This window comes from Struthio camelus, chromosome 26 (genome assembly GCF_040807025.1).
Source record: "Struthio camelus isolate bStrCam1 chromosome 26, bStrCam1.hap1, whole genome shotgun sequence".
NCBI classification, from domain to species: Eukaryota; Metazoa; Chordata; class Aves; order Struthioniformes; family Struthionidae; genus Struthio; species Struthio camelus.
The window spans coordinates 7,777,860-7,800,457 of NC_090967.1; the positions used below are offsets into that span (position 1 = coordinate 7,777,860).

The window sequence follows — 22,598 nt, forward strand, 5'->3', positions numbered from 1 at the left end:
GGGGTCCTTTTTTTTTTTTATGTAATGTTTTCTTTTTTTTTTTTTTTTTTTGGTTAAGGCTCTGGGCCAGGCTGGAGAGGACATGGTTTGTCCTTATCTCCCTCTGTGCCTCCTAGGGTGTATTTAATAATAAAAACAAACAAAACAGCAGAGCTGGGCCTTGTTGTGGGCAGCAGTGGGAGCCCAGGGAGAGCAGCAGCTCCTGCAGGAACGCAGCGGTGCGCTGGGGAGGTGGGAGCGAGCCAAGCTGCAAGGGGCGAGACGGGGGGAGAGCAGGCAGTAGCAGCTTCTCCTGCCGGGGATGGTGCTGTGTTTAGCCTCCACTGCTGCCTGCTCCAGTTCTGCTCCTGGACCAGCACGTTTGCTGCTGCGCTGTGCTTCAGGCCTGGTACCTGCGCTTGCGCTGCTCAGAGATGCATTTGTCGTCTGCTCTGCTCCTCTTGGAGAGAAAGCCGGTGGGGGAGCTCCCTGGAGCAGAGGACTGCTGAACTCGGTGCGTGGGTGCCAAAGGCAAGGGTAGAGGTGAAGGGAAGACCAGCTGTCAGATGTCAGTGGCTGTGCAGAACACCCCCCCCCCCAAAAAAAAAAAAAAACACCCTCCACTCCCCTGCCCTTGTCACTGCGGGGTGTGGGGGACGAGGTCACCGCTCGGGGAAGCGGTTTCCTAAGGAAATGAGATGTGAGCAGTCATCGTTGCCTTATTGTTCTGGACTTCAGCCAAGGCTGCTGGGGGGGGGGGGGGGGCAGGCTCGCGCACTAGGAGCCTTGTGAAACCAGCCGGCCGCAGCCTTGGTGCAGCAGCAGGCAGGGGCGCCGGGGAACCAGTGCTGCTGCCGCCTGGTGCTCTGGACCCTCCCCAGCCGCATGGAGGTCATTCAGGAGGCTGAGGCCACCGTTGCTCTGTGCTCAGGACAGTGCTGGATTTGTGCAACCCTCTCCTGGTTGTGGTGCCTCCCCAGCCGAGCTCGAGGTGCCCCGCTCCCAGCACCCTGCCCGATCCCTGCTGCCTCCGGCATGGCCAGCCCACATTGCGCCGCAGCCATCTCCGCTCTGCTCTGTCCCAGATGGGTTGGTTCCTCTGGGCTTGGGTTCCATGGCTTCCGCAATGAGATTAGCCCCCCACCCCCCCCCCACCCCACCAAAAAACCCACTACTAGAGCAGTCGCTCTTTTGCTCCTTTTTTATTAGTAAGGAATTGAAAACACCGTTAAATACATTTCTTTACTGATGAGAATTTACAGCTGTTTCTGCAGCAGAAAATTGGTGTCATTAACTCAGTAGCATTAATTTGGGAGCAACACCAGGCCCTGGCCTTTCTCAGTTGCTGATGGCCTTGTCTGTCTCCGCTGGCCTCTCACCGCTGGCCTCTCACCGCTCCTCAGTGCCTCCAGGGCTGAGGGAGAGACACTCCCGAGGGTGCAAAGCCCCCTGCCCCCCCCCCCCGGCTTCCTCCCTCCCACCCCTGCGGGGGGGGGGTACCTGCCACAATGATCGCCAGGATCCATAACCCCAGGCGCTGCCTCCCGCCTCTGCTCTAAGGCAGAAATGTGGGAAGGGGTAGCAAGATGTGTAGGGCCCCTGGGGCTTCTTGCCTGCTGGAAGGAGAGAAAGAGCAGCTGGTGCGAGAGCAGGCCTGCAGGTGAGCCGTGCCACTGGCTTCTGCCCTGCACTGAACTGGGAGGCCTCTGCCAGCAGTGGGAGCAGTTCTGCCAGTCCTAGGTGGCTTTAGCAAAACCTGGCTCCTTCCCTGATGGACGAGGGATGGTGACAGTCAGGGTCCTCAGTACACCACTTCGTACACAGTGGCCTTCTTGTCACCTGAGCCCGTAACGATAAACTTGTCGTTGATGGAGATGTCGCAGCTCAGCACAGATGAAGACTCTTTGGACTGAAAGAGAGAGAAGGGCTGAAGGCCCTGATGGACTAAGGGTCCTTCATACTGAGGGACAAAGCCCTCCCCCTCCCCCCCCCCCCCAAACACGCTCCCTGCACATGGCAGGACCTGCCTCACCTGGAAGATGCTGGCTCCATAGGGTGTCCGCCAGGCATTCAACAGGTTGTCCTTCCCCGTGCTCACAAACCACTTCCCTGTGGCAAAAGACAAAGTGGCTCAGTGTCTGGGACACCTTCTATGGGTCTGAGCGCTGGGGAACCACAGGGACGCAGCTGGTCTGGGGCTGCAGACAGCCACCCTGTTCCAACAGCTACACGGCCAAAGCAGAAAAGTGGCTCTCCTACCACAGGAGGCGAACTTGAGGGACAGGACACAGCTCTCGTGGAGGTGCAGCTGGTATTTCTCAGGTTTGGTCACATGCAGGATCTCCACGTTGCTGCTCTCCATGCCGACGGCGAGCCACTCGCCCGTGGGGCAGTACCCCAGGGAGAAGATCTGGGGAGGAGGCCGGGTCAGGTACCAGCCCCATGATGGTCCCGGCCAGCCCCACGATGGTCCCAGCCAGCCCCAGCCCCTACCTGGGAGCTGAAGTCATGCTGCTGCAGCTGACGCCCTTCCCGCAGGTCCCAGCAACGCACCGTGTTGTCCAGACCCCCTGTCCACAGCTTGGTGCCATAGTTAGAAATATCAATGCAGCTTGCACCATCCGTGTGGCCTTGAAACTGCCTGGGAAAGAGGGAGACAGAAAGCACAAGCACGCGGCAGTCAGGGCTGCCGGTACCTGCAGAGGCCAGCTGAGACCCGGGCAGCCAGGAGAGCTGGAGATCCCTGCTGCATCCCATGGCCGGGCTGGACCACGGGGATAGAAATAGAGCAGGAAAACCCCTTTCATAGAGCTCCTTGAGCTAAAAAAGTACCCCAGACTCCCCAGGAGCTGGCATCCCTCCCCCCTTTCCCTGCCCTGGTCCGCAGCCCTCTGCCCAGGGCTCACCTCACCATGGTCTGGTTCTGCAGGTCCCACACCACGATGTTGCCGTCGCTGCAGCAGGAGAAGCAGACCTTGGCGTCGGGGCTGATGGCCAGGGCGTAGCAGGCGGGCGCGGAGGAGGTGAGCTCGGCCTTGATGCGGGGCGTGGGGGCAGCCAGGTCCCAGATGGACAGGGTGCTGGCCTCCCCTCCCACGATGAGGCTCCGGCCGTCGGGGAGCAGCTTGCAGGAGCGGATGTAGTTGTCCCGGTTCTAAATTGGGATTATGGGGAACAGGACAAGCGCAAGAGGAGCTGATCAGTGCTCAGGGTGTGGGAGAACTACGTCCCTTTTTCATTACCGGCGTGAAAAGAGCTTCTACCCCTTCTCAGGGTAGCAGGGACATATTCCTCTTCCCAGCCTCCACAAAGTGTCTTTCTGTTCTCCCGCCTTACCAAGCAGTCCAGCTGCGCCACAGCCGTCTTGGTGCCCGGCTGCCCCACGTCCCACACCTTCACGCAGCCCTTGCCCCCGGTGTAGACATGTTGCGTGGAGTTGCTGATGGTGACGGCGCAGACCACCTCGCCGTGGGTCAGCGTGTGGAGCTGCCGCGCGTGGCGGGGGATGCCGGAGCCGATGAGGGCGTCGGGCGGGAAGGGCACCGGCTGCATCTGCCCGTCGGCGCTGACGTGGAAGGAGTAGGCGCTGGAAAGGAAGGAGACAAGAGGACTGAGAACTCCCTGCATGGAGGAGCCAACTTCTCCCATTAACCAGCCTAGAGCCAGGTGGAGGGTCTTTGGGGCAGTCTCACTAATGAGGGATGCGATCAGCTGTTTCCTTGTGATCACCAAATGCCAGCAACTGAAGCCCAGCTATGAAAGGACAAAGCTGGACTCCGAGCTGGAGATAAACTCCAGCCAGGCCTCCCCATGTCCCACAGGCTGCAAAAAGGGGCCATGGGGGGAGGAGACCCTCCTTGCGCCTGGCACATGCTGGCCCGCTTGGCCATTCACCCACCCTCCCTGCAGCCTGCAAGTTTGGCCACACTTACGGTTTCCCTCCAGGGATGGTGGAGAGTGAAGAAGAGAGTGAGGAAGCCCTCAGGTGAGGGTGAGACTCGAAGGCCACCTGCACAAAGCAAAGGGAGCCTGATGCATGAAACGCCAAGATCCCCAAGAGGGGACATGAAGGCAGGCACGTGCCTTTTCTCCCACATACCCCAGGACAGGGTTAGAACTGCTTTGGGGAAGATTCCTGCTTGCTGCTTCCTCCCACGTTCAAGTGACAACGGCCAAAAGGGGCTCCCAGCCAAAGAAACAGCTTCACACTGATGGGAACCTCTGGGGGCTTCTCAGAGAGCTCTGCTGCCTCCACTTGCCCCCCAAATCCAGGCTGCCTCCAGAAGGGAGCCCTTCCCTATGGATTCAATCGAGCTCACTGCAGGAATGCAACTATCACACCCTGGGCAGCACGGGGCAGGCAGCAGAGACGGCACGCGCCAGCGGCCTGGGCCAGCGACTCACCATCGGGGACCGGCCGTACATCACAGTGCTGCTGACTTGTGGGGAGAGGTGGATGCCCATATACATGCTGGGGGCCGTGAGCTCGCCGTTGAGGGTGGCATGAGGCACCATCCCGAAGGAGGACGTGTAGGGGCTGGACACGCTCAGCGGGCTGCGGAGAGCTGCGCAAGGAAAGGCTGTTCATTGACCCTGATGGGTGCGAGAGCTTCACCGGGGCAAAAGGGCACTGGCACCGAACCGCGGCTGCGAGAGGCAGTGTCCCCCTGACACAGGGCCCAGGCAAGGCTGGCACAAGCCAGAGGATAAGGAGGAGGGCAGGCAGCTTACAGCCAAGACGTGGGTGGTGCGTGGGGCTGTACAAACCCCAGGGGAGGGGCAGCCCCCAGGCCCCTCAATCCTGGACAGGGGACGCGGACCCAGGCACGCGGGAGGAAACGGCTCCGTCCCCCTCCAAAGGATGCACCGTGGACCAACCAGCCACTAACCCACAACAACCCTCACCTCCCCTGCCAAGCCCTTCTCAATCTTGGCCAGGCTGAATTACCTGCGGTTGATGGCTAAGTGGCTTTACCTCCAGGGCTTTGCTGGTTTATTGAAATCAATTCCAATTCAATTTTTGCTAAACCTCTGTAATTTTCTAGCCCAGACAGGGGCTTAGCATCTCCAGTTCTGGCTCTATTTCTCCCTTGTGCTATCTGTCCTTCTCCTCTCACCTTGTGGTCATGGCCAAGCTGTTCCTGAGAGCTGTCCCCACCTGCCTTCCCCAAGGTTCCTCAGGGAAACTGAGGCTGAGAACAGAGGTGTGACCAGCCCAAGATTAGCCACCACAGAGGCCACTGCTTTAGCTCTCACCACCCTCCCTGATGCTTTCAGAATGATGCAGCCATTCACACCGATTCCTGGGTCACCTGGATCTCACTGGGATCTTTGTAACACCAAGCACACGCAAGACATAGGGAGACCGACCAAGGACCGAGCCTTGGCCTCCTGCATCCTTGCGTGCTAATGGAGGCACAGGGCCATCCTTCCCGACCCCTGCAGCTTCACACAGCAACACAGCGACAACTCGTCAGAGAAGAACAATGACATCCAGACAAAACATCTGCCCCTCTGAATTCCTGCGGCCAAGAGTTCCTACATCCACACAAAACGCCTGGTCGGTCTGAGAACAGCACAAAGGCTGCAACATTTAGAGAGCTGAAACGTGCAGTTACACGACAGCTTCACACGTTTGCTGTGGTCAACACACCTGCTTCTACGGAGCAAAACTGCTCCCTGCACTGATATGGGTGGAAGTGTCCTGCCATCCCTCTTGCCCCAGCCTAACCAGCTGCAGAGCAACAGCTGCAGGAGAGGGGAGGAAATTCCTCCCCTCCATCACCGCTGCCCCCAGAAACTCACTGATGGTGTCTGTGGCAGGTGGCTTGGCAGGAGGTGGCCGGAGATGGGAGGCTGAGCTGGGCCCGGGGCCGGGCGTGAGCGTGTCCCGGGGAGAGGAGGAACCGGCCGACTTGGAGGCAGGAGCGCTGGCTGAGAGGTCGCTCTGGAAGGCAAGGGTGGGCCGGTGCCGCGAGCCCGTCCGGCAGCGGCCCCGGAGCTCGGCGCGGGCACGAAGGGTGGCGCGCTGCTGAGGAGGCCGAGGCACAGGGAGGCGAGGCCCCCTGAGAGGGGGCTACGGCCGGCGGGGACCCAGGAGTCCTGCCCCTCCGCCCCCCTCCTCCGAGCCCTCGCGCCCTTCCGGCGGGGCGAGAGGAGCCCACGTCTCCGCCGGGACCCAAACACGGGATCCAGCCCCCTCCTCTTGGCCGGAGCCTCGTGCCCCCGTGAGCACCCTGCCGCCCTCGAGGAGGCCGCGGGGACCCACGGACGAGGTGGCTTCCTCTCTCGCCGCCGAGATGCCCCTGTGCCGGGAAGACACCACCGCCTCGCTCAGCCCGGTCACACTCCACCTCTCAGACCTCCCCAGCTATTTCATTCCTGCCTTTTTTCTTGCCTCTCCTATTTCTTCCTTTTTTTTTCTGCCTGGGGATTTTGTCGACACCAGCAAAGGAAAAAAAAAAAAATTAATAACAGAGAAAAGCTACGTGCTGCGCTGGCAGATTGCTCAGGGCGCTTTGTCTGCTCTAATCCGATTGTCCTGGGGAGAAGCAGCCCGCTGCTCCCTGCGGCCCGCAGCGGCTCCCGACCCCAGGGCTGGCGCGGGACGAGTCCTCGGCGCCCCCGCCGGGGCCGGCCCGGCTGCGCGCCCCCCAGCCTTCCCGCCCCCGCTGATGTTTCAATCTGAGGACTGGGCTGGCGCTTGGAAAGGAAGAAGGGGGGAAAAAAAATAAAAAAGAAAGAAAGAAAAAAAAAAAATCGATCGCACAGAGCTCAGCGGCGCTCTGGGGAATCCTGCAGGCAGCCGGATGGAAAATACCTGCAGAGCCAGGCCTCCGCTTACCAGCCGATTAACCTCTCTTCCGAAGGGCCTGACCCCGCTCCCGGCCCGGGAAACCCAGCGCGGGGCACCGGCCGGGCGGCCAGGGACCTGCTCGCCCGCGCTCGGGCCGCGGCGGACCGGGGGCTCGCGAGGCGCCTCCTTACCGCGCTCGGGTCCTTCGGCCGGAGGGGAGTCGCGCTGCGGCTGGAGGCGACCGAGGCCGGGCTTCCGGGCAGGTCGCGGCGGGCCGGGGGCAGCCGGGCGCTGGGCGCGCGGCCGGGGCTGCCGGGCTCCGAGGGCGGGTCCTGGGGCACGAAGCGCGAGGGCGATCCTCAGGGCGGCGGGAACGGGACCCGTCCCCTCCGCGCCGCGCCGCGCCGGCGGCCGACGGGAGCGCAGCCCCCTGGCCCGCCGCGAGCCGGGGCGTCGGGCTCCCGGCCCGCTTCCGCCTGAGCAGCCTTACAGAGGAGCAGCTGCTAACAGGCCCCTGGGTGAGAAACCGACTTTCCCGGCTTTTTCCCCCCCTGAACAAAATTAGTGGTGACAACAGATTCACAGGACGCTGGTCGCCACGGATGCCTTTAACAGAAGGAAAGACGTTAACTCCCAGCGCGCCCGAGGAGCCGGGAAGGGGCCGCCGGGCAGCCCCTTGCCAGCACTTCCGAGGCAAGGCCACCCGTCAGCTCTTGCGCTCCCATACCATTCAATTAGGTCTGTGATTTTTATCACTGTAATTACACCAACGAGCAGTTTTTATAAGTGTCGTTTTCTGCGGAAATCCCAGCTGATGTTCCTTTTAGGGCTTGGGGAAAGTGGCAGGAGGAGAAAACGGCATATGCGTTTTTCCCTCCTCCCAGTCTTCCAGGGAAAAAAAGGGATGTCCCCAAAAACATCACCTCTGCCAAGAATAGCTGGGCTGGGATAAAGTACAATTGTATCTGTCTTGGTGGCCGGGGAAGGCTGCACCAGAAGGGCCTGACAGTTTGTTTGGAAGGGACTGAAATTCAGTGTACCCCCTGCAGTCTAGACACACTCAGCATTTTAAAGCAAAGGTTTCTTTTAGCCAAGGCACTGTAGGTGACCACCCAGGACGGGGACTGGCAGGGCCAGGACAAGATGGGCTGCTGCAGTCTCTGCCTGCTTGCTCCTGCCACCTCCACGTGCACGCGGTGCCAGCAGCACCTCCCTGGGGCTTTTGTCCCAGCTTATCAGCCTCCCCATATGGGATGCCACAGGAGACAGGCTGAAATGGGATTGCGAAACAGAGCCAACTAAGGATGGCAAAGCTGAGCCCTGGCTGGCAAACCTTCAGCCCAGAGCACTGCCTTGGCTGGCAGGAGCACATCAGAGCAAGGCTGGCATGTGTCCTGGTCAGCCGCTCCTGCCCCATAGCAGGGACCAGGAACCTGCTGAACCCCAAAACTCAGGAACCAGAGTCCTAAACCTGCTGACTGCAGCTTGAGCTTGATATCTTGCAAGGCTTAAGTTTCCTAAAACAGTCTGGGCTCACCTCATCCACCACAAGGTTGTAGTCACTCTTGTCCCCATCGCTGTCCTGCAAGGAAGAGCGAAATCCATAAAGGCTCAGTTAAGAGTGGGAGAAGCTGGAACCAATTCCGGGCTCTGCTCCATGGGCCCCCGGCCAGCACAGAGACCCCCATTCTCCCACCACACAGTGGATCTTGGGGCCAGACACCACATCCTGCAGGCAACGACTCCAACAATTTGGCTTGAGGGGTCTCCTCAGGAGTGGGGGGCCCTTCCTTTTGTTTATTTACTTTTGAAAGACTACTGCTCTTTCCCCCTCCAGCTCTTGAGGCTGCTGGGCCTTTCCTCGTACACAACTGCTCCACTTCTAAGCTGAGCTGGGGCGTTTAGCCAGACCATGCCCCAGCTACCCCAGGGAAGCTGCTCCAGCTCACCCAGTGGTGGAGTCTGCAGAGCAACCACACGGGGATGTTCTCCACTTCTGCCTCTTCACCCCCAGGAAGGGGCAGGCGGAGAGACACCCCTGCCACCTCCAGGACCCTTCCCATCTCCCATGGCCACGCTCTGCGGCTGCACTCACATAATGCCCAGGAAGGTCCTTTTCTTCCCGTTTCCGCTTCAGCCCTGTGCTGCCCGTCCGCTCCTCGTCCTGCAGGCTCTCAGGAGGGGAAGCAGAAACGCTCTGAGCCGGAGGGGGGAATAGGAAGGTGAATGAGCTGGAGAGCAGACAGGCTGCAAAGCAGTGCCAACCACATTTCCTCTCTAGAAGAGTCCTCTCGGTGCCGTTGGCTGTTTCCCAGCCAGCATCCAGAGTCCAGCCAGCTATTTGTCCAACCTATGCCACAGCTGCTTTGGGTGGCCGAGGTCCCCTTCCTCGGTTGAACCAAAGGGGGAAGGCATTACACACGTCCTCTGTGCAGATACCTTTGGCATCCCCTTACCGGTCTGGTGGTTTAAGCAAGGCTGGGGCAGGTGTCTCCAGGCTCCTGGGTTCCAGCCTGTTTCCCCATTCAGCCCTGATGGGGTAGGGAGCAGGGAAGGAGGATGGGGACTGTCTCCGTGGGTTGGCTGTCCCAACTACAGGATGGACAATCTCCTACTGCTGGCGGCAGGCAGCAAGGTTCAGGTCCACTCGTATGTCTAAGGTGCTCAGAGACTTGGCAACACATAGCCCCAACCACACTGTCACCTCCCTTTCCCAGCCTGCCCCCGGGACGTCTCTCCGACGGGAACTGCGCTCACCCTTTCCTACCACCCTCCTCCGCTGGAAGCCGGCCAGGACCCATGCCCCATCCCCTCCACGGAGGGAGGAGGGAGCGCGGCCCATCACCGCCTCCGCCACGGCAGAGCATCTCCCTGGCAGGCTGGCTGGCTGGCAGAAGGAAGAGGGAGAAAACAAAACCATGCCCAAAACCGCAAAGCCACACGCCTTGCTGGGAGCCAGGCAGGGCCACACACTTCCCAGCTCTGTCGGAGCAAAGGAGTGAGCAAGGGGGGGCCCTAGCCCGGCTGGCAGACGAGCCCTGCCGTGAACCGCTCTGCGAGGAGGGAGCGTTTGAGCGGGACGGGGAGAGGACAAGGAGTTGCAGCCATGCCCTGACCGAGCTGTTTGCACACAGGGCTACGTGAAACCCAGAGCTGAACAACGCAGCCTCCCCAGCCCCTGGACCGGAGAGCAGATCCGCCCCTTTGGGAGATAATAAGGCATGGCGGGAGTGGAAAATCCCCATTGGAGCCTGAATGTTTACTTTGCCTTAACCCTGCCGCTGCAGGAGTCAGCGGGGCTTGGAGAAAGCAGGATGGGGGCAGAGCAGAGATGAATGCCTCGTCCCCCTTCCTCACCCTCGGCCCCAGCCTGTTCCAGCCCGCTTCGCTTCCCGCCGAGAGCAGATTGTGCCGAAAGCCGAGGGGCGGCTTAAATCCCTTCCCTCCCCCCTCGGCTGTTTCCTCCGATGATAATACAATCAAGTGGTTCCTGCCCACCCACCAGCCCGCCCACGCACTCCTGCTCTCTTTCATGCACACGAGCGTGCGCGCTTGGGGGCCTGGTCCCATGGCACTAGCGGACAAACCAGAGGAACACCAGATCCGTCCCTGGTTATGGGAGAGGAGGAGCTGCCTGCTCCGCTCCCTGGCCCACCTCCAAAACCGGCTTTGCTTTCCAAAGCAGCCGGAGTGTCGGGGGCTGCGGTTTCCAGGGTGCAGTTCCCCAGCCCTCCCGGGGACTACGGTGCTAGCCGTTAGGAGGAAAATGCTCTGTCTCAGGGCACTGACATGGTCATTTACAGAAGGATCAGGAACCTTGCCACGTACAACCACAGAGCAAAAAGGATGGTCCTGTCCCCTGGGGTGGTCCCTGGAGGAGACAGCCTGGTCTATCTTGGATGCACTAGGGCAACCATTTCTCTCTCTCTCCCTCAGCCAGCTGATTGCAAGCTTATGAAGATCAATGCCAATTGCTCCTTAGTGGCGGGGCTAGTTAACCCTTCCTTCCCCTGCTTGTGGCCTGCGCTGTAGCTCCAGCTTACTGGAGCCAATTGGGAGTCACTGCTTTGGGACTCCTGCCAAGGCTGGGGGATATTAAAAGCAGAGGATGCAGCCAAGGGCTGGGGAGGAACTGGCATTGCTGGGCTTAGGTAAGGAGACCTGTTCAGCCTGTTTGCTAACCTGGAAACTCTCAAAAAGGACAGAGCTAGCTATTTTGGGAGCAGCACTTGACCTTCAGATACTCGCATCAGCAAAGAGTTTCTGAGTCAAGCTGGCCCAGCACCTTCACCTACAAACCTGCCTGGTTCCCTCCTCAATGCAAATACAGCCCACCTGAGCGAGCACAGCAAAGGGATCAGGGGTTACGACGAGCAGAACCCTTTGTCTTGTTTTCTCTGCTCAGACTCTCCCCTATATCTCTCTACACATGTACACTCCACTTAGCTCCACCTCTCCCCTGCAAAACTGCAGCTGGATTCCTCCAACCCCAAGCCTAGGTCCAGCCTCAAGTGAGGACCCTCTGGGGAGGGTAGAGCTGGCCTCAGCCTGGGGTCTGCAGAGGCAGAAGGGGACTATGACCCTAGCTCCTCTCCCCATCCCATCCCCCTCAGCTCAACGGCTTGCCCTTTTCTTCTTGGCATGCTGAGCCCTTGCAAACTCAGCACCCAGGGAAAGGCCAGTCCTGGGAGCCAACTGCCCTAATCATCTTGCGTGCAAACACAAACAGCCTGGAAAGGAAAGTTGACCCACAGCAGCAGGGAGAGATGTCTCCTGTCCTTACTCACCAAGTTGGGAAGGGAGAAAGAAGAAAGGAGCCCACACATCAGGAGAAGGCACTGGGCCACTGCAACCCACAGGTCCTTGGCAGAACGGGAGCAGGGTGTCTGCGCGTTGGTGCACAGCTCTCAAGGGAACAACGTGGAGCTGCTCTGCCTGCAAAGCTGCCTCCCCACCTCCGGCCGATTCTCCCCCGAGGAGCCCCACGAAACGATGTGGTGCCACGCAGAAAGGAAACCCCAGTCCCTGCCGCTCCCTCCCTTTGTCCTGAAGCATGGCCTCTGAGGCTGCCACCAAAAAGAGAAGGGCAGCTCCGCTATCTCCAGGCTGTTTACTTTCAAAGGTCAGGAAACAAAACATTCCTGGAAATCCTACCGCGAGTGCTTGCAAAGGGAGCTGGCTGCAGTGCCTCCGGAACAGGCAGCCCCTGTGCCAGCCCCTCGCTGCCAGCCCTCGGGCGCGGAGCATGGGGTCACCATAAAGCTAAGCCCACCTCTCCCTTGGATTCTCCCTGCCAGGGCCACCCCAGCACTCCGGTTCTCCCTAGCAGCATAAAGGTCTTTCCAGGAACTGACACCAGTATGGGGGGCTCCGAATCAGCTCTGCTTCCCTGATACTGGACCAGGAAATCTAGGACAAACGTCCTGCAAGCCCTGAGAAGCTTACAGGGAACAGGACCACACACATTAACAAAATATCTCTTAGAATACCCTGGAGATGCTCTAAGTGATGCTCAAGAGGGCTGGCAGGCTCCAAGAGCAGCCCAGAACCTCGTGAAGGAAAAGCCACACCACCCACCCATGCTTCCAGGAGGCCTGTTCATGCCACTGGCTTGGCCAGAGCCAGGCCTGTCGGTGTGACTTACCCGGCTTGGGGTGTGCTCTGGTGGCCAGGCGGCAGAAGAAAGCAGCCAGGCACATCCACAGTGGCAAAGAGGAGGGAAGAAAGAAAAAAAAAAAAAAAAAAAGAGGCTGTTAACACCATGGCTATGCTCAAACTGCAGAGGCGGGAAGGAAAAGGAGGGGCAGTGCAGCATAAAACCAGAGGAGACAGAGGGACCCAGGCTGCTTTGTGGATTCTCTGGTGCCTAATAGGAGGTGAGCACACTGGCCTGTCTCAGGGAAGCAGGGAGGAATCTGTCCAGCCACCCACTTCCAAGAAACTCATTAGAGCTCTGAAATCTCTTGGCTGGAACTGGCCAACGGGTTCCAAAGTTATTAAGAAGCGACAAGCAGACTAGCTAGCTGAGACCTCGTGAATCACACCCATCCCTTTTCCCTAGAAAGCTATGCTAAAAAGCCCTGCTTAGAGACCCTTTGATCAAGGCTTTTTCACATGCAGCGCATAAAAAACCAGCTCCTTCTCCCTGAGCTCAGGGAAGGCGCATCAGGCATTTGCTCACAACCTACGCATCAGGTTATCAGCTAGGGTCTTGCTGATAACTGGGTTGCTCCCCAGTGGATTTTCACTCCTAATAACCACATCAGCATTTGGAAAGGATATATGGGTCCCAGTCTCTGCTGGCAGGAGGACAGATGTTCAGGAATGAGGCAGGAGGGCATGAGGGGATGCCGGACCCTTAACGTGTGTGGCTGCTGCAGGACTCTGGTCAGCACAAACAGGGGGAAGGGGGAGAGGGGCCAGGTGCCCGGATCATCACTTCAGTGCTGGCTCACTTTGATCCACACCTGCTCCGGCTAACTATGGGGAGCACCAAGGATTAAACCTAAACCATATGTAGCATTTCACTAATTTTTTTAAGGATGAATCACTGCGGGTGTCTGTGCGCCCTCTGCCCTTGCTGGATGCCGGCCAGACCACTTTGCCCCAGCAGAGGACCAGCTCTAGTCCATGCATGGTGCAAGCTGACTCTGAAAGCATTCAGCACAGGCTGCCTGGGTCTTGAAGGGTTAAGGAAGGCACAGCACAGCCTGCTTTTATCCTCTTTCTGGAGTTTGCTTTTTTCCCTCAGGGGAAGGCCATCCTTAAAGAAACACTGACAGAATTAAAACTGCACACACCTGTGTGCACGGGTGCGACGCAGACATGTGTGCATACATGGACAATTTCCTCATGCTATTTTTACCACCTTTAGGTCTTACAAGCAAAATCAGATCATTAAGAAAATGAAACAAACCCCTCCAGCGACCAGTTTCCCTGCCACCATTGTGTCCTGTTACAGTAGTGCTTCCAGGCCCCACACCAGGGACTGTCAAGAGCAGCCAGCGCCTTCTCCAGAGAAGTCTGCAGAGCAGGATCGCTAAGGCTGCTAAGTTTTACTGCCTGTTTCTAGTCCAAGGACCTGTCCTGCTGTCCAGGGCTTGGAGCCCCATCTGTGCCTCAGTTTGCCCATCAGCAAAAATACTGGATGCCTACACTCTGTAGAAGGTGATTTGAGCTCAGAGTGGCTCCTCCTTAAAAAATGCTTCAAGAGCAACAGGCCACCAGCAAAGCTGGGTGTTGCTATTAATTTGGCCCAAGCCTGCCAGAAGCATTCACAGAACTGATTTAACGATGATTAAATATTGATGATGTTTGTAAAGCACTTTGTGATCCTGATAGGAGGAGGCACCCATAAGGATGAGGGATTATTGCTATCTACGAGGCACTGCATATGCAATAAAGCTTTCTAAATTCCTTGCCACAGACCTGTGTCTCCCACAATTTCTACCAGGGGCTTGCAACAACAAGGTGTTTTCCCTTAAAGTCTCCAGCTTCCAGCATCAGATGAGTGCCTGAGAACCTCGGTGTAAAGAGAGGGTTTCTCTGCAGTGGGGAGCTCACACCTACCCACTGCCTCTTGCAGGGGGACCCCCAAGGCTGGAAACGCCCAGCGGAGGCAGAAGGCCCATGTGCATGCACGTACCCAGAGCCCTGCTGCCCAACGTCTGGGGTGCGCGCGCAGCCGCCCCCCGCACTGCCACGAGCTCTCTGGAACTGTCGCTGCATGGCAGCTGCTCCCTTGGTCAAAAATAGAGCCAGCCTCTCGGGGCTGCAGATATTTAATTAGCTGGATCTGTCATTTGCTCTGCCCGCCGCTCCCCCTGGCCCCAGGGAACAGCTGCCACGCATTGAGGAGCCCTGGGAAAGGGGCAGAGCTGGGAACAGGATCCCCCCCGGTGCTGCCTGGCCACCTTCCGGGACCCTGATCCAGCCAGCCAGCCTTCAAAGCGTTAATCCAGCTGCATTTCGTCCCCTTACCTCTGTTCTCCCCATCCTGGACCACTCTGTCCTCCTTGGCAGCGAGCTGCGACTGTGCCATGAGTGCCCCCGAGAGGGCCAGGAGCCCCGAGGCGCTGCTGACCCCCGTCAGGCTAGATGGCTGCATGCTGGAGGGATGGGGGGTCAGCGGGATGGGGGGTGCGTGGTGGGAGAGGTGCTGAAGCTGCTGCTGCTGAAAGAGAAAAAGCAAATGGTCCTGGGTGCTGGGAGGAGACAGGCGCAGGCCAGCCATGCCTGTGCCCCGGAACCGCTGCGTGAAGTGCAATGCGAAGCGCGATGGGATGAGATGCGACACCAAGGACAAGGAGGGGAGCAGAGCTGTCACGGCTGCGCCGTTTTAGTCCCATCCCTTGCCCTTTCCCCCACGCCGTGCCTGGAGCACCTCCTACAGAAGTCGGTGGAGGTCACCCCTGAAACATGACAGACGAGCCCAACCCATGGCTCTCCCCTGCTCAGGTCGGTGTGGCTGGGGCTAGGGAGGCTCCCAGAGGCTGTCTGCCTTCTTCGTTATACGGGGGTAAACCCTGATCACCGCAGCAGACCACCCCTGGGCTCGTCAGGGTAGTAAAGACCTTGGCTTCCCCCATCGTTACGCTGTGCGGTCCAAATCCACAAGCCTGGAGCAGGGAAGAGCCCTCACTCCCCAGCCTGGCGGGGCGACTCACCCCAACGATGCTGTTGAGCTCCCCCATGGTCACCTGCTTGGCCCGCTCCACCGCCTGCAGGACCTGCTGCTGGTGCTGGGGGGAAAAGCCGGGGGGTCACGCAGTGCTTGCGGCCGCAAACCTCACGTGGCCCCGACCCTGCACCCAGCTGTGCTAGGACCCAGGACGTGCAGTCGCTTCCTCCCTCCCTCCGGTCCAGGTGCAGAGGTTTTCCCTCCCTGAACCTCCCTTTCTTCAGGCTGGATTCCGGTTCCCCTTTCCCAAGGGCCTCTGGAGAAGCCCAAGCAGTCCGGCACGTGCCCCCTCTTACCTCCTGCGTCAGGAAGGGTATAATCTGGGCGCAGATGGCACTCAGTCTCTTGACAATCTCTGCCTGAAAGAGGAGGCAGGTATCACCAGGGCAGTGGGGTGGGAGGGCTCTGAAGCCCACCCAGTCCCCCCGCTAGGGAGGGGGACAGCCACACATCCTGCAGATGCACCCAGCTCGAGCTCGGGGGAGTTAAGTGCTCCCCACCCTGCATCCGGCTCAGCGTAAATCCTCACACTGCCTCTCCATCCCTGCTGGGATTTCCCAAGCTCCTGCCAAGTGAGGACTCTGCCCAGGGCTCTGGGACCCTCCCAGACTGTCAGGTTCCCCCGGGCACACAGGAGGGAATCCGACTCCTAAATCCCTCCGTGGACCCAGGCCAAGCCAAGCTCTGAGCTGTCAGTCCTTTTTGCAGCCCAGCTGGCTTTGCTCAGCCCAAACCCATCTTGGCTTTGTGGGCTGCTGCTCTTGTAGCCAGCGGGCAGGCTGGTAGGGAAGGAGGAGAGCAGAGCTACAAGCACTGGCAACGGGCCATTGCTATGCTGCTTTCCCTCTCCCCGAGCATTGAACTGAAAGCCATGGGGAAAACGAGGGGAGGGGGAATTCATACAAATTAATTCAGCTTTCTCTCCCCCCCCCCATCTCTTCTGGATCTTCCCAGCAAGCCCTGCACGGCACTAGTGATGATACCTGCTCTGCCCTCCCCAGCCCTGGCCGGATCAGGAGCTCCCACCCCCTTCAAAACCACCATGGCCAACCAGGCAGTGCCAACTGCTGCTTTACAGAGAGGGAAACTGAGGCACAGGGCACCATGATTTATCTGTCCCCCCCCCCCCAAAGCAAACGGCAGCAAGGGAAACACCGAGAAGCCAGGTGCACCTCGGGGTGTCCCAACGAGCCCTGCTGAACCCCTCCCCGGGGACAGGGGCCCTTCCCAAGGGAAGGGGCCGCAGCTTCCTGGGCCACCTGCTCCAAAACAAACCTGCCTCTCCCGCTGGAAATCCCCCCCCCCCCCCCCCGGCGCTCGCCAGCCAAGGGATTGGCTGCTCCGAGGTGTTTTTTCATCTCAGGTTTCTACAATCTCTGACAGCATTGCAGAGAGGTCAAACCGTACACAAAGGCGGCAAAGAACAAAGGGGACGGACGTCTACCTGGCTGTGGGAGTCATGCAGCTCCCTGCCCGGGGCGGGGGGCAGCGCAGCCTGCACCCGCCTGCCCCGTCCCCCCAAACACCCTGTCACCCCCCAGACACCCCGTCCCCCCCGATCCAGCCTGCTGCTGCTTGGCCGCGACTCCCGACTCCCACCCGGGAGGGGCAGATCCGGTCCGGGTGACCTCGTAGTGCCCGCAGCCACCAGCAGGACCCAGGCGTGCCGGGCCCGAGCCCCCCACCCGTCTCCAACCCCTCAGCCATCCGCCTCCCTGCCGCCCTGCGGGGAGAGCCCCCGGGTCCCGGGCGGCTCCCCTGGATCCCAGTCCCACCAGAGTTCGGAGCACGTGGGGACAGCAGGAACGTGCTGGAGGGCTCTACAGCCCTCCCTGCCAACAAAAGGAGCAAACTCGGAGGGGCTGAGCCAGCTGGAGGAATATGGCAGTTGACTTGCCACTTTGTCAGGCATTGGTCCAAACTAATTTCACTGGCAGAGAGCCCGTGATGACTAGATTGATAAATCTGAAGAGGGAAAGCAAATTAACGCTGGAACAAAAGGGGAACTGGGGAAGGGTGAAAACACTCCTCTGGCTTCAGGAAAGGAAAAGGGGATTAAAAAAAAAAAAAAGAAAGAAAAGAAAGGCAATCCATTTGCCTCCGGGCTCCAGTTCCTGCTGTCTCCTCCACACTCCCTCCGGCGTCTGGGGCCCCAGGGAACCATTGCTGGCAGGTATGCACACAGGGACTGCAGGATGCAAGGCCAGACTTCGAGAGGTGCTTTGGGATCACTGGGAGGAGGTTCCGCCCAAGGTATCTACCAGAGCTCAGTACCACATGTCCTGACAACTGCTCAAGCCCTTTGCAAGGTAGTCCCTCACCCACAGCTGCGCTAGCTCTCCCATGCCACTAACAGGGACACAGAGACAAGGGAGATTGAGCTGGGGTCTGTTGGAAAACACTCACCTGCTTGTGCATTTCAATGTTCAGCCCGTAGGACATTTCATAATACTGAAAGGAAATCACAGGGCAGCTTGGTTAGCATTTGCCCTGAGCAATCAGCCCATTTCAGCCAGGGGTTTAACATCCAGTCCATCTCTGCTTCCCCTGTCAAACTTCCTCTAGCATAACCCTGCTGCTGCGGTCCCTGCTCTGGCCAGCCCCAGGGTCCAGGGAAAGAGCTGAGCGAAAGCGATGGGCTGACGCCCGCCCAAACTCATCACACCGTGAGTTCCAACCAACGCCTGGGACGAGCTGGGGGTGCCGCCGAGGTGCAGACTGAGGATTATACCCTAGATTCTGCATTAGCATAGACCAGTGTGTAGGTCAGACCGGAGGCAAGGAAAGGGGGTCCTATCCTGGCCTGTCCCTTCCTGCTCCTAACCCAGATCGACTCCCTGATGCAGCTTCCCATCTAGTCACACGGGCTGTCATGCCCGTGCAAAGAAAAAGATGACGTAAGGTTACCTCTTTCACCAGCTGAAGCCAATTGCGACTCTGGCAGTGGTGACAGCCAGCAGACTTCTGTCCCACCTCCCCTGAGGCCGGGGAGAAGGCGGGCAGTGAGTTCAAAGCTGCCCCTGGGGCCAGAGGACCTGCTTTCCTCCAGCAAAGCCCATCTCAGACACAGCAACCCACCTCCAGGAGTCCCCGAGGTGGCGAGAGGTGGGAGAGGCTCCCAGCTGATGGGGTGGCACTAACACATCCTGCCATGCTGATAAATCCTGATACCCCCGGCCTCAGGAATAGGGCAGCCATCACCCAGGGGATGGGGTTGCCCAGGTTTAGGTCTGTTTGTTGTTGGGAGGGGGGATAATTTGTGTCTCCCCCTTCCCCTGGAGGGGCCGGTAATGTCAGATGCAGAAGGAGAGGTAATGTTACTCCAGTTCTCCAATTCTCATTTTCCTAGCTTCCGGCCAGCAGTGCCACCCCTCCTCCTGCCCCAAGCTGCCCAGCAAGAGGCCTGGCACGCACCGGTGGGCTGGCCACTGCAGAGGGGTCCTGCCCTGCTCTTTTTAAAGGCAGTTTCCCCTCCCATCCAAAACACCAAAACATCAGCCTCGGGGTATCACTTCCAAGACATCCCCTCTTGGCAGAGAGACAGGGAGGAGACCTTTATCTTTAAGAGGCCAAACAGAAAAAGGGAAAAAAAGAAAATAAAAGAGAAGAAACCTATGGCATGATTCCTGGGCTCAGACAGCATCAAGCACGGCAGCAGACATCAGCAGAAGAGCCAGCCCGTTGCTAGGAATACAGATTAACTCCTTCCTAACTCACGCCCCCAGCCCCAGGACAACCTCGTAGGCCAGAGATCCGCTTAGCGGCAGTGGCCCGCAGAAGTCCGCGTCTCAGCTGGGCGAGCAACTGAGAGGAGCTCCGGCCCCGGGCCCTCGCCAGGAGGGCTGGGGGTCGAGGACACTTTGGGGGCGTGGAGGACAGCAGAGGGGGGACTTACCATGACATAATGTCTCTGCATCTCGGTCTTCTCACTCACCAGCTTCTCGCATTCCAGCTTCAGGCTGCAAAGAGGATCCCTGGTTTTCATTCACGGACCCACCTCCCCTGCCCTGTCCCCCTGTGTCCACCCCCACCCCAGGTCTCAGAAAGCTTGGCTCTTCTACCTTTCTCTCCCCCGACTCCATCTCTGCCCCCAGAGTTTCATGGCACCACAAGGGTGTCACGCACCCATCGCTGACTGCTGCTGCTGTCCTGGTCCTCGGTGCCTCCGGAGGGACCTGGACCCGTGGGGCTGGCTGCGCCGTGTGCTGCCCATGCAGCCCCTGCTCCCCTCGGGACTGCTCCATCTCAGCCCACCCCTTGCTCCATCTCCGCGGCACGGGTCCATCTCCCCTCCACGCTTCCCTACGCCCGGCTTGGCACAAGCCTTGGGGCCCCCTCAGGACCTGGCACCCCAATTCCCAGCCTCAGTCTGCCCCTCAGTCTAGACCCCTCTCCCTGCGCACCCCGATCACCCCTTCACCAGGACCCCTCTTCCATCCTCTCCTGCCCCTAATGCTCCCCTCAGTCCGGCCCCCATTGTCCTCCTTTGCCCGGACCTTCCTTTCCCCCCACCCTGAGCCCCCACTTCACAGCACAGCCCGGCCCCCAGCCCCTCCTGCCCCGCTCCTGCCCTCCGGCCAAACAAGGACCCCTCGTCCAGGCCCTGCCGCTGCCCGGCCCCCCCTCACCTGTGATACTGAGCCTGCAGGAACTGAAATTCCTCCTTGATGCGGTCGCAGATCTCCAAAACCGAGAACTTGAAGGGCTGCCCGGCCGGGAGAGGAGCCTGGGGAGAGAGGGCGCCCGGGCCGGCTGGTGAAGGCTGCCGCGGCCCCCCGAGCCCCCCGGGCCGCCGGTCGCGGGTACTCACAGGGTGCCGCCCCTGCGGGAACATCCTGCGGGCCCGGCCCCCGCCCGCCCCTCTCCGGGCCGCCCGCTGCCGCCCCCGGTCCCCGGTCGGAGCTCGGGCCGGGCTGACGGGGCCGGGCCGGGGGTCGGGGCCGGGCCGGGGGTCGGGGGCTGGGCTGGGGGCCGGGCCGGGGGTCGGGGTCGGGCCGGGGGTCGGGGCCGGTCCGGGGGTCGGGCCGGGGGTCGGGGCCGGTCCGGGGGTCGGGGCCGGGGGTCGGGCCGGGGGTCGGGGGCCGGGGGTCGGGGCCGGGCCGGGGGTCGGGGGTCGGGGGCCGGTCCGGGGGTCGGGGCCGGGGGTCGGGGCCGGGCCGGGGGTCGGGGCCGGTCCGGGGGCCGGGGGTCGGGGGCCGGTCCGGGGGTCGGGGGCCGGTCCGGGGGTCGGGGCTCGGGGGTCGGGGCCGGGCCGGGGGTCGGGGCTCGGCTGGGATCAGGCCGGGGGCAGCCCGTCGCCGCCGGGCAGCCGGGCGGGGGACGCCTCCCCCCGACGGCAGCGGGGTCTCTGCGGGCTGCCCATGGGGCCGGGGCGGCGGGCGGGCGGCGGGAAGAGGCCGGCGCGCGAGCGGGCCGGCACCGAGCAGCGTCCCCGGCCGGGGCGACCGCCGCCTCCCGGCGCAGCCCCCGGCGCCGCTTAAGGTGGCGCGTTCCCGCAGCAGGCGGCGGGGGGCTGCCGCGGCCCGGCGCACCGCGCCCCCGCCGGAACGGGCACCGGCACCGGGACGGGCACCGGCATCGGCAGCGGGGACTGGGACCGGCACCGGGACGGGCAGCGGGACCGCGACGAGACCGGGCACCTGGGCGGGCAGGGCAGCAGGGACCTGGACGGGCAGCGGGACCAAACCGGGCGCCCGAGGGACGGGGGCGGGGGGCAGCACGGGGCCGCGCCGCCGCCGCACAGCGACTCCCGGGGCCGCTGCCCCTCCCCGGCCCCGCAGCAGCCACCCCGAGACCGGGGCCGGGACCGGGGCGCCCCCCGCCATGGCGCCCCCGATCCACCTTAAACCGCGGCCGCGGGAGCCGCGCCTGCCATTGGCGGCCGCCTCGGGGGCCGCCGGCCAATCGCCGCGCGTCGCCCCCACATGGGTCCCTGACGTCACCGCGCGCTGAGGCTAATCAGAAGCAGCGGGGCGGGGCACCGCGGGGCACGCTGGGAGCTGTAGTCCACGCTCCGCCGCGCCGCCTGCGGCCGCTCCCGCCCGCGGCAGCCCGGGGCGGCGGCGCCCTCCCGGTCGGGCGGGGGCGGGGGCGGCCGGAGCCGCCGGGCGGGAGCGGCCCCGGCCCCGGCCCCGGCCCCGGCCCCGGCGCGGGCGGACTGCGCCGCCCACAAGGCCTTGCGGGCGGCCGCCGGCTGCCACTCAAAGTAACGTGGGCCGCGGCCCGGCCCGGCGGCGGGGGCGCCCCCGCGCGGCCCCCGGCCCCGGGGGGGGGGGGGCGAGTCCCAAAACCGCGCGGAATCCCCCCGAGAGGGCAGACGAGTCCCCGGGGAGGGGGGATGTCGAGGCGCGGCGCCCCGGGACCGGCGGCCGCGGACAGGCCACCGGTGTTTCCGATTTGGGGCAAAACGCCCCAAAATCTTCCTCTTCTCGGGGCGGGGGGGAGGGAGGGAGGAAATCAGAGGGGGAAATCCAGCACCGCAGCGGGAGGAGAAAGCAGACCCCAAACCCCAACGCGCTCCGGGTTTCGCCGGCAAGAGGTTCTGGGCTGATTTCACCCGCTTTGGGTGTTTCCCGGCCCTCGGAGGAGCTGCGATTAGGGAAGCGGCTGCCGGAGGCCCGCGGACGCCCGGGCCCGACCACGGCCGCTCTCGGGCCGCCGGGCTCCGGCCGCCCTTGGCTCGGCCCCAGGCCGCGACGCCGCCAGCCGGCTGCGGCCGCTGCCGCCAGTATCTTGGGGATCGTTGTCCGATTAAAGCTGGGCTTCGCCTCGCGCTCGGGGCTGGAAGCAGGGAGGCGCCGGCCCTGCCGGACGCAGCCGGAGCCTGGGCCCGCGAGGGTCCCCGCCTGCCCGGCCGCCGGCCCGCTTCCCCTTTGCGGACACCCAAAAGGGCCGGCCGCCCGTCCTGTCCCGTCCCCAGGCCCCCCGCCACGCACCGGCGGTGGCAGCAGAGCGAGGACTATCCTTAAATATTGCAAGAACCAGCTGTACCTGGGCACCGTGCAGGCAGGCACGAGGTTAAATATTTCATGCCTCACATTTCGTCCTAATCTTTTATTAATTGTGCTATTTCCTCGCCGCGTGCCGTGCCGGCGGTGGCTGGGCTGGGGGCAAGGCGGGGGGCACCCCTGGGCTCCCGCCCGG

General features: G+C 61.5%; 1 protein-coding gene across 8 annotated transcripts; it reads right to left on the reverse strand.

Moving 5' to 3' along the window:
- Positions 1-1,165: 1,165 nt before the first annotated feature.
- On the reverse strand, positions 1,166-21,109 carry TLE2 (TLE family member 2, transcriptional corepressor). 8 transcript variants are annotated; one of them, XM_068919704.1, is made up of 21 exons: positions 21,095-21,109; positions 20,084-20,181; positions 19,351-19,414; positions 17,862-17,906; positions 15,752-15,814; positions 15,442-15,516; positions 14,756-14,948; positions 12,420-12,436; positions 11,563-11,637; positions 8,871-8,972; positions 8,313-8,357; positions 6,967-7,107; positions 5,785-5,926; positions 4,384-4,544; positions 3,912-3,988; positions 3,316-3,565; positions 2,886-3,133; positions 2,473-2,620; positions 2,239-2,389; positions 2,012-2,088; positions 1,166-1,888 (listed from the first exon to the last, which is right to left on the reverse strand). In XM_068919704.1, exons 3-21 carry the CDS (start codon positions 19,369-19,371, stop codon positions 1,781-1,783), a joined length of 2,139 nt encoding a protein of 712 aa, XP_068775805.1. In that variant the 5' UTR covers positions 19,372-19,414; positions 20,084-20,181; positions 21,095-21,109; the 3' UTR covers positions 1,166-1,780. The 8 variants fall into 8 exon arrangements, with proteins under 8 accessions (XP_068775805.1, XP_068775799.1, XP_068775798.1 ...); XM_068919698.1 differs by lacking the exon at positions 21,095-21,109 and adding an exon at positions 20,266-20,397 and having other exon boundaries at positions 14,756-14,945; XM_068919697.1 differs by lacking the exon at positions 21,095-21,109 and adding an exon at positions 20,266-20,397.
- Positions 21,110-22,598: the final 1,489 nt, after the last annotated feature.

Coding starts and splice junctions, on each gene's coding strand:
- TLE2 (XM_068919697.1), bottom strand. CDS start 20,289: ATGTTCCCGCAGGGGCGGCACCCT. Junction 15,815..17,861: donor ACATTGAAATGCACAAGCAG/GTGAGTGTTTTC, acceptor CTCCTCTTTCAG/GCAGAGATTGTCAAGAGACT. Junction 8,358..8,870: donor AGGACCTTCCTGGGCATTAT/GTGAGTGCAGCC, acceptor TCTTCCTTGCAG/GACAGCGATGGGGACAAGAG.